The sequence below is a fragment of the Penicillium brevicompactum genome, assembly GCF_028827555.1.
Source record: "Penicillium brevicompactum strain IBT 35665 chromosome Unknown utg000002l_segment0_segment0, whole genome shotgun sequence".
NCBI classification, from domain to species: domain Eukaryota; kingdom Fungi; phylum Ascomycota; class Eurotiomycetes; order Eurotiales; family Aspergillaceae; genus Penicillium; species Penicillium brevicompactum.
In genome coordinates this window covers 3,105,270-3,119,488 of record NW_026623205.1, presented here as the reverse complement: position 1 = coordinate 3,119,488, position 14,219 = coordinate 3,105,270, and the positions used below count along the sequence as shown (strand labels likewise).

The 14,219-nt window shown below is 49.9% G+C and overlaps 7 protein-coding genes across 7 annotated transcripts; 3 read left to right on the top strand and 4 right to left on the bottom strand.

The window, feature by feature from the left end:
* Nucleotides 1-946: 946 nt before the first annotated feature.
* N7506_003860 (uncharacterized protein) lies at nucleotides 947-1,495 on the bottom strand (the record flags this gene model as incomplete). Its single annotated transcript, XM_056953155.1, has 1 exon — nucleotides 947-1,495. One exon carries the CDS (start codon nucleotides 1,493-1,495, stop codon nucleotides 947-949), a length of 549 nt encoding a protein of 182 aa, XP_056814847.1.
* A 1,910-nt stretch (nucleotides 1,496-3,405) lies between these two features.
* Nucleotides 3,406-5,040, top strand: N7506_003859 (amidohydrolase; the record flags this gene model as incomplete). Its single annotated transcript, XM_056953154.1, has 1 exon — nucleotides 3,406-5,040. One exon carries the CDS (start codon nucleotides 3,406-3,408, stop codon nucleotides 5,038-5,040), a length of 1,635 nt encoding a protein of 544 aa, XP_056814846.1.
* Nucleotides 5,041-5,179: 139 nt separating this feature from the next.
* On the bottom strand, nucleotides 5,180-6,756 carry N7506_003858 (putative hexose transporter; the record flags this gene model as incomplete). Its single annotated transcript, XM_056953153.1, has 4 exons — nucleotides 5,180-5,534; nucleotides 5,602-6,233; nucleotides 6,295-6,700; nucleotides 6,752-6,756. The coding sequence occupies 4 exons, from the start codon at nucleotides 6,754-6,756 to the stop codon at nucleotides 5,180-5,182; spliced, it is 1,398 nt and encodes a 465-aa protein (XP_056814845.1).
* Nucleotides 6,757-7,239: 483 nt separating this feature from the next.
* On the top strand, nucleotides 7,240-8,794 carry N7506_003857 (putative xylosidase/arabinosidase; the record flags this gene model as incomplete). The annotated part of the gene is made up of 3 exons (XM_056953152.1): nucleotides 7,240-7,393; nucleotides 7,439-7,818; nucleotides 7,850-8,794. The coding sequence occupies 3 exons, from the start codon at nucleotides 7,240-7,242 to the stop codon at nucleotides 8,792-8,794; spliced, it is 1,479 nt and encodes a 492-aa protein (XP_056814844.1).
* Nucleotides 8,795-8,838: 44 nt separating this feature from the next.
* On the bottom strand, nucleotides 8,839-9,732 carry N7506_003856 (DUF1445 domain protein; the record flags this gene model as incomplete). The annotated part of the gene is made up of 2 exons (XM_056953151.1): nucleotides 8,839-8,982; nucleotides 9,040-9,732. The coding sequence occupies 2 exons, from the start codon at nucleotides 9,730-9,732 to the stop codon at nucleotides 8,839-8,841; spliced, it is 837 nt and encodes a 278-aa protein (XP_056814843.1).
* Nucleotides 9,733-10,192: 460 nt separating this feature from the next.
* N7506_003855 (uncharacterized protein) lies at nucleotides 10,193-11,823 on the top strand (the record flags this gene model as incomplete). Its single annotated transcript, XM_056953150.1, has 4 exons — nucleotides 10,193-10,394; nucleotides 10,458-10,881; nucleotides 10,934-11,336; nucleotides 11,392-11,823. 4 exons carry the CDS (start codon nucleotides 10,193-10,195, stop codon nucleotides 11,821-11,823), a joined length of 1,461 nt encoding a protein of 486 aa, XP_056814842.1.
* Nucleotides 11,824-11,826: 3 nt separating this feature from the next.
* Nucleotides 11,827-14,101, bottom strand: N7506_003854 (putative C6 transcription factor; the record flags this gene model as incomplete). Its single annotated transcript, XM_056953149.1, has 4 exons — nucleotides 11,827-13,005; nucleotides 13,073-13,766; nucleotides 13,814-13,936; nucleotides 14,001-14,101. 4 exons carry the CDS (start codon nucleotides 14,099-14,101, stop codon nucleotides 11,827-11,829), a joined length of 2,097 nt encoding a protein of 698 aa, XP_056814841.1.
* Between the last annotated feature and the right edge of the window lie 118 nt (nucleotides 14,102-14,219).

The window sequence follows — 14,219 nt, the reverse complement described above, 5'->3', positions numbered from 1 at the left end:
ACCTGTCCCCGTTTATACAGTTATACGGAGTATCTGGGGCCACGTTCACGGGGAACCTTGGAACCTTGAAAGGTGTTTTGAACTCCCCTTAAAGCCACCCCCGATTACGATCAATTGACCTCCTCTGCCTGCCATGACAAGCGAAGTATCTCTGAGAGTCTTTTCATAGTCCCGTTCCTTGTGGCTGCCCAAAACGCTGCAATTTGAGCCAAAAGACAATCCCGATCCGATGACTCCGCCAGGTGAATCCCTAAGACATAGAACGGCCAGCAGTAATATTCGGCGAAATAATCTAGCGCAGGTTGTAAACTTTGTACCGCGCTCATGCCTTCTTTGAGAAGACAGTCAACGACCGGATCTGGTCGGCTTCGGTCCGAGTTGAGCATTCGCTGCAATAAAATTCGACAACCTAAAAGGTACAGACGTGGCCCAACCACGGCATTACGTCTCTTTTCTATCATTTGATGCCATGACTCGTGGGCACAACGATAGCACCGACTTTCGTCATTTGGAAACACGAAAGGCTCGTCCAACAAGGCCGCTGCACTAGTCCAGCGGTCCCAATGAATCAGCTCGGTTTCGAGCCCGTGGATCAATTCTTGGTTGGGCTGGGTGGAGGAGAAGGATTGAGAAAGACGATATATGGCAAAACTGCAGCGGAAAAGTTGAGGTGCGACCCCTAATACGGGAGACTCTGGATGGGAGAGTACTGGTATGTGAAAGTACTGGCTGAGATGGCTCTCTGCCAGGGAAAACGCGGATTCGATATTGGAGGTAGTCTGATCGCATCCATGAAACGGCAGACTCGTTGCAGCATGAAAGATGAACGATTCATAGACTAGGCGTTGCATCATGTGTTCTTTCTCCGAGATGTCGGATGTTGTCTTCCAGTACTGGGAGGCAAGATGAATCAATTGAGCGGCCCCCGTCAAATGAATCACTGCGCTTACAGGGCCACGAGGTTTAGATCTCTGCTTGCTAGTAAGTAGGTCGATCGCTTGCAAATCAATACCTGTCGTGGACTGACCTCATATATGCATAGCATCAGGACGGTATGCATGGTCACCAACCATCCCTTGGCCGATCCTTGCTTTTCCAAGCTCTTGCGTAATCCAGCCACCGCTTTGGCGTAATGATATTGAGTCATTTCTTGGATATCCGCCGATTGGGCGGGAATCTCGGCGCCAGAACATGCAAGCAATGCATGCATGCAGGCAGGAACTTGGGTTGCCATGACCAGTGACTCCCGGCTAAATAACTCGATCAGGCGACATGTTGCAGCTGGTCGGATGAGCTGCGGAAGAAATGTTGTGCGCAAGAAATCGAATAGAAGGGCACTACGGGTAGTAAGAGCTGGGGAGTACTGGCTTCTCCTGATCAAGTATTGTTGTTCTGTCTGCAAAGCACCACCTTGACCAGGGGGTGTAGAAGTCATCGGATGCAAAATCTGGGAGAGTTTCTTTGAGCGCGATTGGTCCTGATTGGTGACCTTCATTGCGGCCAGCCGAGTGGTTGTCGTAGATCGAAATTCAGCGAAGCCATCGCAAGGGGAAGTTGATTCTTGAAACACTGGTGACTGCGGCAAGCCGATCTGACTATGAGGGAGGTCATGGTCCCACTGTGTCTGAAATGGATGTCCAGATGGCCAAAAACATTCAACGGCTTGCTTTTTACAGTTGAGGCATGTGAGAGGAGTTTCGTCACATTTCTTTCTTCGCTTCCGACCTCCAAAATTGTCAGCACGGCATATTGAAAAACGGCAATCAGCTCAGCATGCTAGTACTGCGTAGCTGGTGGATCAAAAAAGGTATCATATTCCACATCGTTCTCTTTGAGCATGAATATATACCTACAGGTCAAGCAACCGACTTTTGTCCTGAGCGAAGCAGGCGGGCGACGAGGTTTTCGATATGACTTGCGCGGAGAAGTTGTCATCTTCGGTAAGTCATGTGCACAAAATTACATGTTTACTCCCCGTACTTCACAGCTCCGAGTTGTAGCGAAGTTGCACGACGTTGCTGGTTTGAAGGCTGACTGCAGTCACGTGCCACGTCGCCGAAAACCGGAGTGCCCCTTTTCCCAATTCGGAAGGTCCACCCTGTCGGCACTCTTTTGGAAACTGCGGTCTTGTTATCTCGTCACTGAATGACTGCACTACATCCTCTGATCTAGGTGATCCCTACCATGTCTACCATGTCTACCATGTCTACCATGTCTACCTGTCATACGGAATTTCACAGTCGAACGTTGGAACCTTCCCAGGTTGGAAATTTGGAAGGTTTCGTTTACATCAAGCAGCCCCGATGGCAATACCGCAGACCCACGCGACATCCGCAGAGTTCACGGGTGTCTAGTACGATACAACTTTCAAGGTTTATGGTGTATGGGCGGAAGTCTGATATGTCTTCAAGGTTCGTTTGCTTCCTCAATAATTTGGGTTAGTCCATAGAATTGCCCAGAGGTGATCTAATAAGGACCCTGCCATTTACTGTGGCCTCTCTGGCATCCTCTGCATGGACCAGGAATCCTCGCAATGCCCGCTTTGAAGAGGCGTGAATATTGTTCCCACTCACGCGAATGGGGAGTAAGTCTCTGGTCGCGGGGGTGGACACAACCAGAAAATTGACCCAATCTTCTGGCTTCGGGGCACTTATCGAGATCAACGATCCAAACGTGACCACAGCCAGTTGGTCCCGTGTGATCTAGAATCTCGAGAAGGCACATTTTATGGATTGAAGAAGTGATACTCACTGAGCTAAGCTCAGGATTATATTTTAGGGACGTCAAGGTTTCTTGCCGCGAGGGATGATAGCAGAGGCTCCAAAGATCCAAGGTTGGGGCGAGCAAAATGCTTTTGTGCCGGACAAGGTCAGTCCCAGAACAAAGAAAGAATTGATGATTCAACATTGAAAGAAAGTAAAGACAAAGGCTTTCAGCACTAGGTATTGTGCTATCTCTTTGCCGTTTGCTACACATCCTTTTGGTAGTCTGGTATACATGGTGACAAAGGACACAAAGGACTATTCCCCTATGGCTATACACATATTCACTCTTGTGAATGAGCAGCCTTTGCCTGATTTTGAATACGCTCAGTCAAGATTCTTAACCTACTTGATGTTTATTTTCCCTTTTGGTTGAGTGCTAGAGCCAGAATAAGCTGGTTACTCCGGCTTGAACCCCGCTTCGTAGGTGAGATCAAAGAATGTTGTTGATGCAAAGTCACACAAAATGAAGCAGAGAATTTCAGTATGACTTGAGCCGATAGCATTATTTGTGTGCTTTCTTCGCGGTGTATTCTTTCTACCCCTCTCCCTCTCTCTGTCTATCTCCCCCTTTCAGTTCCCTTGCTCTCATGCACCCGCGAGAATTAACAACTGCAAATTACTCAACTGTCCCTCTTTTAGCATGACGACCACCTTCATCAATGGCCGAATCCTCTCGTCCGAGCAAGAAGATACCTTTCTTACTACCATGGTGATCAAAGGTGAACTTATCACTTACATCGGCTCCGAGGACGACGAGCAAGTCTTCCAAGCCCAGGCAGAAGGACCCACAGTCAACTTGAATAACCGCATCGTTCTTCCGGGATTTATTGATGGCCACGTGCATATCCTGAACTTTGGCCTTTCCCTGCAAAAGCTAGATCTTCTACCGTGCCAATCGCTTTCGGAGATTCGCCAAGCTATCGCTGTTTATGCAGCCACACATCCATCCGAGCCCCGCATTCTGTGTCGGGGATGGATCCAATCGGTGACAGACGGCAAAGGCCTTGCCACAGCTTTGGACGACCTAGATCTACGGCCGATCTACATCGAGGCCTTGGATCTTCACTCCACATGGTGCAATACTGCGGCCCTGATCGAGTTGAATGTTCACTCTAGCGCGGATCCCCCAGGTGGTAAGATACATCGCCATCGGGATGGGACTGCATCTGGGCTTTTGGACGAAGCGGCTCAGTTTAACATTGTTTGGCCATTTCTCGATCGGATCGCCTCGCTAGAACAAAAGCTCGCTGCAGTTGATGCTGGATTCGCCGCTCAGCGACGCGCTGGATACACAGGACTGGTGGATATGGCTATGAAGGAGGAGGACTGGGAAGTGCTGAATGCTTATCGGGAGAGGCATGGCAAGTTTCCATTGCACATAGCCGCACACTGGTTGGTTCCTTTTTCAACAGACAGTACCGAGATCAATAATCACATCGACCGGGCAATCGCGCTGCATCGCGATTTTAACCGCACAAGCAGTCCCGAGCTTTGTATCAACGGAATCAAGTTGCTGTGTGACGGGACAATTGATGGGTGCACAGCATCCCTTCACCAATCCTACGGCGATCTTCTCCACCCAGTCGACCCAATCTGGCCTGCGGATAGCCTCTTGGCCTCTTTGCACCGAGCTGCCAGAGCTGGGCTACAATGTGCGATACATGCTATTGGGGATCGAGCGGTTCAACAATCGATTGACTGTCTATCTCAACTTCCAAACCTTCATTTGAGTCGTCACCGCATCGAACATCTGGAAATTACCACAACGGAAGACGCGAAAAGACTCGGTCAGTTGGGCATAGTCGCCTCGGTTCAACCGGTACACCTGGATCCGATGACCTTTGGAGATTGGCCAGAGATGCTAGGCTCGAAACGTTGCGAACGAGCATTTGCTTACCGAGAATTTGTTGATGGCGGGGCACCCTTGAGTTTCGGAACTGATGCGCCCACAGCAAGCCATCACGCATTGCCTAACCTCTACATTGCGGCGACTCGTCGATCAGCTCTTAGTCCAGAAATGGCCGACAGAATCAACCCCGAGCAAGCGGTGTCTTTTGCCACCGCTGTTTCGGCGGCAACGTCCGGGGCTGCCTATGCATCATTTGCGAATGAGTTTACTGGAAGTCTAAGTCCCGGGTTAAATGCTGATTTTGTAGTCCTTGACATGCAATGGACACCAGAAAAGCTGCTGGAGGCCCGAGTTTGCGAAACCTGGTACAGAGGAGAAAAGACGTTTGATGGGAAGCCAGACATCTCATCATTTCAATCCACTTGATTCAGATGCTACACTATGGGGTTTCTGGCTCGACAATAACCGCTCGCATCTGGGCAGTGCGCGACTCCTGCTAGTCTCTGTAGTCCAACCGGCACGGGTGTCTCGCTCAGATTTTGCTTCCCCTAGCTAGCTCCCTTTCTCATGCCCTTGCGTTTTCAATGTGAACCACTGTTGTAACTTTTCCGTTCTCTTCCAATTTTTCCATCTCCAAGTTTGTCGCCGTGGCAATATCATTTCCATCGAATAACTTCGTAATCTCTTCCAGAGGCAGATAGCGTGTCTCGGGATAGAAGAACCAAATCACACCCACTTCCACAGCAAGAAAGCAGCAGTAGAAGATGTAATAGCGCCAGCGAATAATCTCGAGTGCGATTGGGTTGACATATTGGTTGAAGAACAACGCGATGTACATGGCGAACTCCATGATTGTGTATCCCTTGGCGCGCATCGAGTATGGGAGAATCTCCGTTGTGTAGCTTGCAATCAGCCCGGACCTGCCCAAGTGGTTGACCGTGTCAGTGAAAAACGCTTGTCCTCGATGTAGCGTACTGGTATGCTCACTTTAGATTGTAAAACAGATAATATATAAAAATCATCCCCAACACTCCAGATCCAAGTCCCGAGCTTGCATTTGCATCATACTTTGCCGAAAGCGCTGTCCATATCACAAATGCCACCATCATACCAGCTGAGCTGACAAGCATAATCGGTCGTCGTCCCCATTTGTCGACGAAAAAGCTGAAAACTAAATTTGTGGCGAGGTTGAAGGACGTCAAAGCCCCATTGATCAACAATTGTCGATCAGCATCTTTGATCCCAATACTATTCATGATGAGGTTCAAGTAATAAGACACTAGACCATTGCCAGACCACTGTGCGAATAGTCCAAATGTGATGATGATCAGCAGTCGCTTCCGATTTCCAGGAGTCCGCAGGAAATCCATGTAAGACCCCGAATGCTCCAAATTCTGCTCCATGGTGATGGCAGTTGTGATCTCGGTGAACTCCAGCTGAACCACTTCATCATGCTCATTCCCTTCAGCATGGTAGTATGCAAGTATCTCTAAAGCCTTCTGCGGCTGGCCTTTCGACACATAGTAACGCGGGCTCTCCGGAATCCACCACACGACTGCCAGCATGATCAATGTGAACAGCCCTTGTATCAGGCTTGGGGCTCTCCATGACCAGTCACTCTGTGTAATGAAAGTATGATGAGATCAATGTGGATTCTGGATATGGTTTCACTTTACGCACCGTGATTTTCAAGGTTCCATAGGTCGTCCACGCCGCGATGAATGCACCAGAGTGGTAAGTGGCGCCAGCTATAGTAACCAAGATAGCTCTGTCCTGCGCCGGGGCAATTTCAGCAATTAGTAGAGGTGTCGTGCAAATGACCAAGATGTCTCCGAATCCTAGAATAAACCGAGCAGCAACAAACATGGAGAAATTGATGGAACCCGATTGTAGCCCCACACCTAGCAGCATGAAGAAAGATCCGGAGACTAGGCATATTCTTCGACCCCAGTGATCAAGCATATATGGTAGAATCGTCAGTCCGGCTAGGGCACCTACGCTCATCACACAGTTGAACAACCCCAGTGTCGGGCCCTTGGGATGATCGAAATATTCCTGCCAGTACGAGAGTGTTTGCAGACCATTCCTATATAAAGTGAGCATCGTGAGTTGACATGGATATATAACGGACTCTCACATCATTGAGTTGTCAAATCCATTTGCAGTGTTGGTAAGGATCAAGACGAGAATGTAAAACTACAGAGCTCGCATTTTTGGTGACTTCCACCATTTCACCCGTGGGAACAGTCTTCCTGCTAGGTAGAAATGGCCCTTGGGGGTTTTGTCGTACTGGAATCTTCACTCATGTTTGTTTGTCTTGAATCTTTCTATCTTCTTGCCCTTTCTAGCTTGGATTTCTTCGTCCTCGAATCGGGGCTCCAGGCTAACCTCATGGTATATATTATAGTGGACCATGTACTGCCCTCAGTTGGACTATCCGATACATTCAGCCTAAATAGAACGCCAAACGTGGGGCTCTTACATGCGCTCAATCCATGGATGTCACGACGGCGGAGTGCTCGCCGTGTCCCAAGTGGGTAAAGCCAGCTGAGTTGTCGCGCCACATAAATTGAGAGCTTCCAGACTATCGACGATTTCGTCCAAATCATCTGTCACATTTCCGATATGGCTCATTCCAACCCAATTATTCCTGGATTCTCTCCAGATCCTTCAATCTGCTTGATTGATGGAACCTTCTTTCTGGTCAATTCGAGCTTTCATCTCTTCCCTGGGCTGCCCGTCTATATGTCAAACGATCTGGTCTCATGGACACATATTGGTAACTAGCTTCATTCATTGCCATTTCGGAGCTAACACGGCACAGGAAATGCCATCAGTAGACGCTCTCAGCTGTCGTTAACGCGAGCAACCACATTCCTCGACCCGTGGGACGATGGGACAACATTGGTCGCCACCGGAGGTCTGTACGCGCCCACAATCCGACATCACAACGGAACTACTTATATCATATGTACCAATGTGATCCACGGGGCTTCAAATTTGCCGGGCGATGAGCGCAACGAGCAATTCATCATTCACACTTCCGACATCCGATCGGGCAACTGGTCAGATCCCATCGTATTCGACGAGCCAGGAATCGATCCATCTCTCCTGTTTGACGATCATCGCGTCTATGTTCAACTATGCAAAGTTGGCCCCGAGTTTCAAATTTTCAACATGGAAATTGATCTCGATTCCGGCACGGTGATCACGCAACCTACCCTTATCTGGCAAGGATGGAGAAGGGGGGTTTACAGAAGGCCCACATATCTACAAAAAGGATGGCTGGTACTATCTGCTGTGTGCCGAGGGGGGTACATTCCAGAACCACATGCTTAGCATTGCACGATCACGAGATGTCTGGGGGCCATACGAACACTGTCCGGGAAACCCGTTGTACACTGCCAGTGGTACCGATCGATACACCCAGAACACTGGGCATGGAGACATCTTCCAAGACCAAGCGGGTAAATGGTGGGTGGTTCTGTTGGGCATCCGGTTGAAAGAGGGACGATCTTTCATGGGCCGTGAAACCTTTTTGGCAGCTGTTGATTGGCCTGACAACGAGTGGCCGGTGGTGCAGGCCCCGAATCAGAGTGAAGACTCGGAAACACGACCTATCTTGCTCGAGAATCAGGAGTCAGCAGTACACTGGGTATATCTGAGAGACGCGAAGATGGAACGATACCACATCAACGGCAGTAGTGTAACTTTGCAAGCTGATACAGTGGATCTCACGAGTGCGGACATGTCCGTTGCTTTCGTCGGCCAGCGACAGCGAAAGCTTCATGGCACTGCGACAGTGAAGCTGTATCGTCCGCTGAGTGCCACTTCCCTCCAGGCCGGACTATGTCTTTACAAGGATGAACACCGATTCTTGGCAATTGATTACAATTTCGGTGTGCAGCAAGTGCACTTGGAAGCTCTCAATCGGGCCAAGTCAATTTCGCACAAACAGAGTCACGATGTCTCGTTTCAAAGTCTCATGTCGTTCAAGATTGATTACACCGAGACTTCGCTGAAATTCTCCTTCTGCGCAGATCAAGGCGATTGGCAGTTCGCATCGGAATTTGACACTTCTGACTGGACGGACAACGATTTCACTGGTCCAGTCATTGGAGTCTTTGGTATTGGGAACAATGTTATGGTAGACTTTGGGGGCTTTGAAATCGATTCCTAACAGACCAACGCGTTACTGTGTACAAAGAGCGACTGTACTAGTTTTTATATATTTCTTGGCTTCGAACTCTGGAGAGCGTCAGATGTCAAGTCTGTAATTAGCATATGGCCTGGTTCATGCGCAAAAACAAGGCCTTTGATCTTATCCCCTGCTGCCTCGACGGCCATCTGAGGTGTCACACCGCACGCCTAGGATAACGAAGTCAGACAAAGTACGGAGTGTGAGATAGCCTTTCGACTACTTACCCAAAACACCGGAACTTCACCTTCCTTGAAGGTTTGAGGCTGTCCAAAATCTGGCTTGCTCACGTCAACGATTCCCAGTTGCCTCGCGCCATCCCACCCCCAAGCGACGGGTTCTCCGTGTGTCAATCGATACGCCCGCGTGATGGCACGCACTTCCTCGATTTCTTCTGGGCGATACGGTCGCATTGAGACAATACAGTTGCCCCCGGTAAATACTCCCGCGGGCAACAAGGGGATGTTGGATCGATACATGGCAACTAGTGTCCCTGTTGCTTGGTGACGCGGGGGCAAGCCTGCCGCCGTCAAGGCATTTTCAAAGGAGAATGAGCAGCCGATCAGAAATGCGACGTGATCATTCCCCCACACTTCCACCAGGTCACTTCGACTGTCCATTAATTTACCGCCCGAGTAAATTCGGTATCTGGGAAAATCAGTTCGAACATCAAAGTCCGACGATTGTATACATTCTGCAGGGCGAACAGCACTCGGGTCACCGGGATCCGCCGTCATGCCCAACAATGGACAGGGGACAGGGTTCCGGAGACATAGATCGTGGAAGTCGGAGGCATATTTTGCTGGCAGGACAAGCAAGTTCGCTTGTAGATAGCCAGGGGCAATCCCAGCCGTGTTGGTCAACAGGTTCTGGCGACAGAGCAGTCTTGCATGCTGAGCTGGGGGTATAGTACTTCCCATGTTGAACGCGTGAGCAACCTTGGAACCTTTCGACAAAAGACAACTCTACCAAGGCTATTACCTTATAGAAATGCCCAGAGAGAGATACAAGTCGATATCCTCGGTTGGACATCGGGATCCACTTGCCGACGGGTCTGGGGTAAAAAGGTTGGGGGAAATTCTCCACGCCACACTTGAAGCCTATATTTTACCGAGTTGCCTGTTCAAGATAGGATCTGTGGTGAATATCCCCCTAATCTCTGCCGGGAATCTTCCAACAACTGCCAATCTCGTCACAACTGTCTATCTCGGCGATCACTTTCCTCAAACTCCCGTGTTTATCAGGGCTTCATCGGCCCGACGACCCACTATTGAGGGGGCTTGCCACGCCTGGGAGATAAGCAGCTTGGGTTATCATCCTTGATATCTTTACAAATTGTCGACATCTTTCGATCCAATTTGGCTCACAATTGGTATCACAATGTCTGATGTTCATGAACCCTTGGAGTTGAAGAACTCCCTCAAAGATGACGCCGAACGGGCGGATGAGACCGCCGGTGAGGCTTCGGATGTGGTACTCGACCCCAAGAAAGAACAGAAGCTACTCGCCAAGCTGGACACTGCGTTTGTTCCTATTATCATGTTGACTTATCTCTCCTGCTTTCTAGACAGGTCCAACATTGGTGAGTCGATTTATACCGTTGGGTGGTTTGAGTCAATGGCGCTCTACTAACCTGCTGTCGAAGGTAACGTGAAAGTGGCTCATATGCCAGAAGATATAAATGCTTCAGAGAGTCAATTTTCAACCGCGGTATCAATTTTCTATGTGACATATGTGCTCTTCGAGGCACCGTGGGCGGTGTTGATGAAAAAGCTTACGCCTCGAAATATCCTCACGTGTCTCTGCATTGTTTGGTCATTGACCACTATATTCACCGGCTTCATTGAGTCTGTGGGGTCTCTCTACGCGACAAGGTTGATCTTGGGTGCTTGTGAGGCAGGGCTGTTTCCATGTCTCAATCTCTACTTGACGATGGTCTATCGTCGGGAGGAACAGGCCAAACGTGTTTCTTATCTAATGAGCTGTGCCGCTATCTCTGGGGCTGTGGGTGGCCTCTTGGCCTACGGACTCTTGCACATGGACGGCATTGGAGGCAAGGCTGGATGGAGGTTCGTATTCTTCCTACGTTTGTGAGAATTCCGGCTCACCGGTATTTGATAGATGGGTCTATATCATCGAGGGCTTATTTAGCGCTCTATGCGCTATTCTAATCTGGTTTGGTTTGCCGAACAACCCTGCCGAAGCCTACTTCCTAAACGAAGAGGAGAGATGGATGATGAGGGTGCGGAATGAACAACGTCGCAAGTACATGGGAAGTGACAATTTCAGCTGGGAAGAGATGCGGATTGCACTGAGCGACCCCAAGCTTTTCTTTAGTGGTGTCATCCAATTCTGCCAGGACATTCTCTTGTATGGATTCAGCACATTCCTACCCACCATCCTGGGCGGCATGGGCTATGATTCCTTGATGAGCAACGTTTTGACAGTACCGGTCTACATTTGGGCTGCGTTGATCTTTATTGCAATTGCTTTCTGTTCCGATCGCTATTCAAAGTTTGCGTCGGTGAGTTGAGCCAACCTTGGAATGGTTCTCTATCATTTGTGCTAACTGTGGGAAGTACATCTTCGCCGCCAATATCTTCGGAATCATTGGGTATATTCTTCTGCTGACCGTGAAGAACACTGCCGTTCTGTATTTCGCCACGTTCCTCATTGGTATCACAACTTATACCTCTGTTGGGCTCAACGTCGCTTGGCTGAACGTGAACATTGCCCCTCAGTATCGCCGTGCACTCGAGATTGGCCTTCAGCAGACAATGGGAAACTGTGCTGGCATTGTGGCAGGCCAGGTATATCGCACCTCACCATATGTGCTGGGCAATGCTTTCTCGCTTGGCTCCCTTGTGGTAGCGCAGGTTACGGTGGCCGCTTTTGGATTCTACTTGCGTCGGGAGACCAAAATCAAAGAGCAAATTGCTGCGGGTGAGATAGAAGATACTCGGCGGATACGCACTGGCGATGCCGAGGTGGAGTTTAAATATATATACTAGATATTAAAAACAATCTTTCATCACGCTCGACAACTCTTCGCCGTAGTCAAAGACAAAGCCCCCATTTGGCATCTGCTGATAAGGGCCTCCATCCGGTACAGGACCAGCTCCCATTCCTAAGATCTGGTCTTCCAGATTGCCCACTGCCTCAAACCACTCCATCAGCTCCTGTGTCATTTGAGCTCCGTCTTGTGGTGTTTGACTCTGGGCACTCGTGGTTGGGGCCGGAGCGGGCGACGCATTCGCATCTAATTTCTCGTGCTCGACTCCGGCGTGATTGTCGAGTCGCTTTTTCTGGACTCCTAGACCTAATTGGGGTCCAAGCTTGCGGAGGCTTCGAATGGACTTCCACAGTCGGCGGGATATGTATGATTGTGCGGAGAATCCTTTGACCAACTCCAGCGCCCAGAAAAACTCCTCTTTGCATGAGCCACTGAATTGCGTTGGGGCCTGGGCTACGGCTAAAAATAGCACCGCCAAAGCTGACACGAGGAACCAATTGAAAGCGACCTGCTGCAGCTGATAGATGTCGGATGTATCGTTCAGGCGGGTTATGAAGCGGATTGTATCCTTGGCCAGCTCCACCACAGTCTCAGACTCGCCGGGGTACCGCATTATGTGTGCGGCCGTGTGGAGAACAGGGCGGTGGATTAACATGCGTAGCTGATTCGAACGAAGATAGAGCAGGGCACGCAGTCGACGCAGACTTCGTGGGTCTTCGGCGTGATCTCCAGAATCCGCGGCGTTTGAGTTCTCAAGGCGTAACGGGTCCGGAATTGTGTTAGCCCACCGCAGCACTTGCCAATCCAAATAGTTCATCTCGTCCTTCCTGATCTCGTTCGTGTTGTTGAAAGCCGAGATGAATTTCCATACTTTCGCTGCTATGCGGCTGTATCGAATCATTACACGCAGATATGGAGTCTTTTCCTCCGGCTCTGGAAGCCAAGGATCGATGTCCGTATCTTCGAGAGCAAATGGCATGCCAGTTCCAAAGCTCCAACGCATGTCCAAGATGTATATGGACCAAAAGAGACGCAAAGCTCGTTCCTTCCCGGCAGCCATGATTGCCGGTTGGTTCAAAGCCTCTCGTCGATGAAGACCTTTTTCGAGGCACATGCGTTCAACAATACCAATAGTCCGCCATGCCAAGGTCTCTTCGTCCATTTGAAAGTAGAAGATTGACTGCCGGGTTGATTAGCCACATTTGTATTTTGGAGAAAAGAGAGGATGCATTTTGGGAGAGACGAACCACAAGAGTAAGGAATATAATGCTCTTGATCTCGGGCGGGCCCCAGACACAGTTATCTTGAACATCCCGAACACTGTCGAACAAGGATATGGCCTGCTCGCTCCGACCGCTGCCCTCTGCCGTCAATGCGCAAGCAAACACCAGACGAAGAATGTGAACATCCTCTCGGTCTAGTTGAATGACCGAATCAATTGCACGGTCTGCTGGGCTATAAAGCCGGTCGACCTGATCCAAGAGCTCTGACAGCTCTAGCACCGGGTACATGATTCCCATTTCCTCCTCGTATACCCGGCAAAGTCTCAGCGCCTCCGTTTTTGGAAGAGCCCAGAGTAGATCTAGAGTATGTCGGGTGTCTATTGTGTCATTTGGGGCCGAGGGAGATGCCAAGGGTGAAGGCTCTTGCGTCATGTCGCCCGCCTCGCCCGCCTCGATGCGCTCAACAATTCCACGCTGCTGTAAGCTGGATTTTGCGACTTCGAATCCAAATGCCGAAGTGGTTGGTCCCTGGAACGGGGATTCCTTCGCTGTCGATACGCGGCGAAGGGGGCGCTGCGCTGGCAGAAGCCCATAGTTGCCCGTGGTAGAAAGACCAACTGGGGATTGCTCGGAGCTAGCGATTGAGCGAACACTCGCAGACAGCATAGTAATCTGATCTTGCATGGCTCTCATCTGATCAAACAACCGTTCGAAGTTCCTGTCATCGATTAGTGGTGAGTCATGCCATTGAGCAACGGGCCCTACTCTTGTTCGCTTGGGGGGTCCGAATGCGCGTTCTCCACGTAGATGCATTCAATATCCTGCCGCCCACAACGCTGGCAGGGCGTCAAGCCATTACATTTAATTTTGCGACGTTTGCATTCATTGCTTCGTAGTTTTAGCAAGAGAAATGAGAGCACGGTGTCATGTTTCCAAGGTTCTTGGCACTTACCAAGCTTTGGCAATATACTTGCGGCGCTTCTTTCGTGGGCGATCGGTAGCATCATCTGAGAGTGGCTTGTCCCAATTGGAGAACTGCTGCAGAGCACTCATGATGTTGGAGTGCAGGGGTGAAAGAGAGAAAGAGGAATTGTGGAGGCGACAAGGATGCGGGGGATTCCGCCTTCGGCTCCACTTTGCCGTAACGCGGGCGTTTAGGGAAGTACTCCGT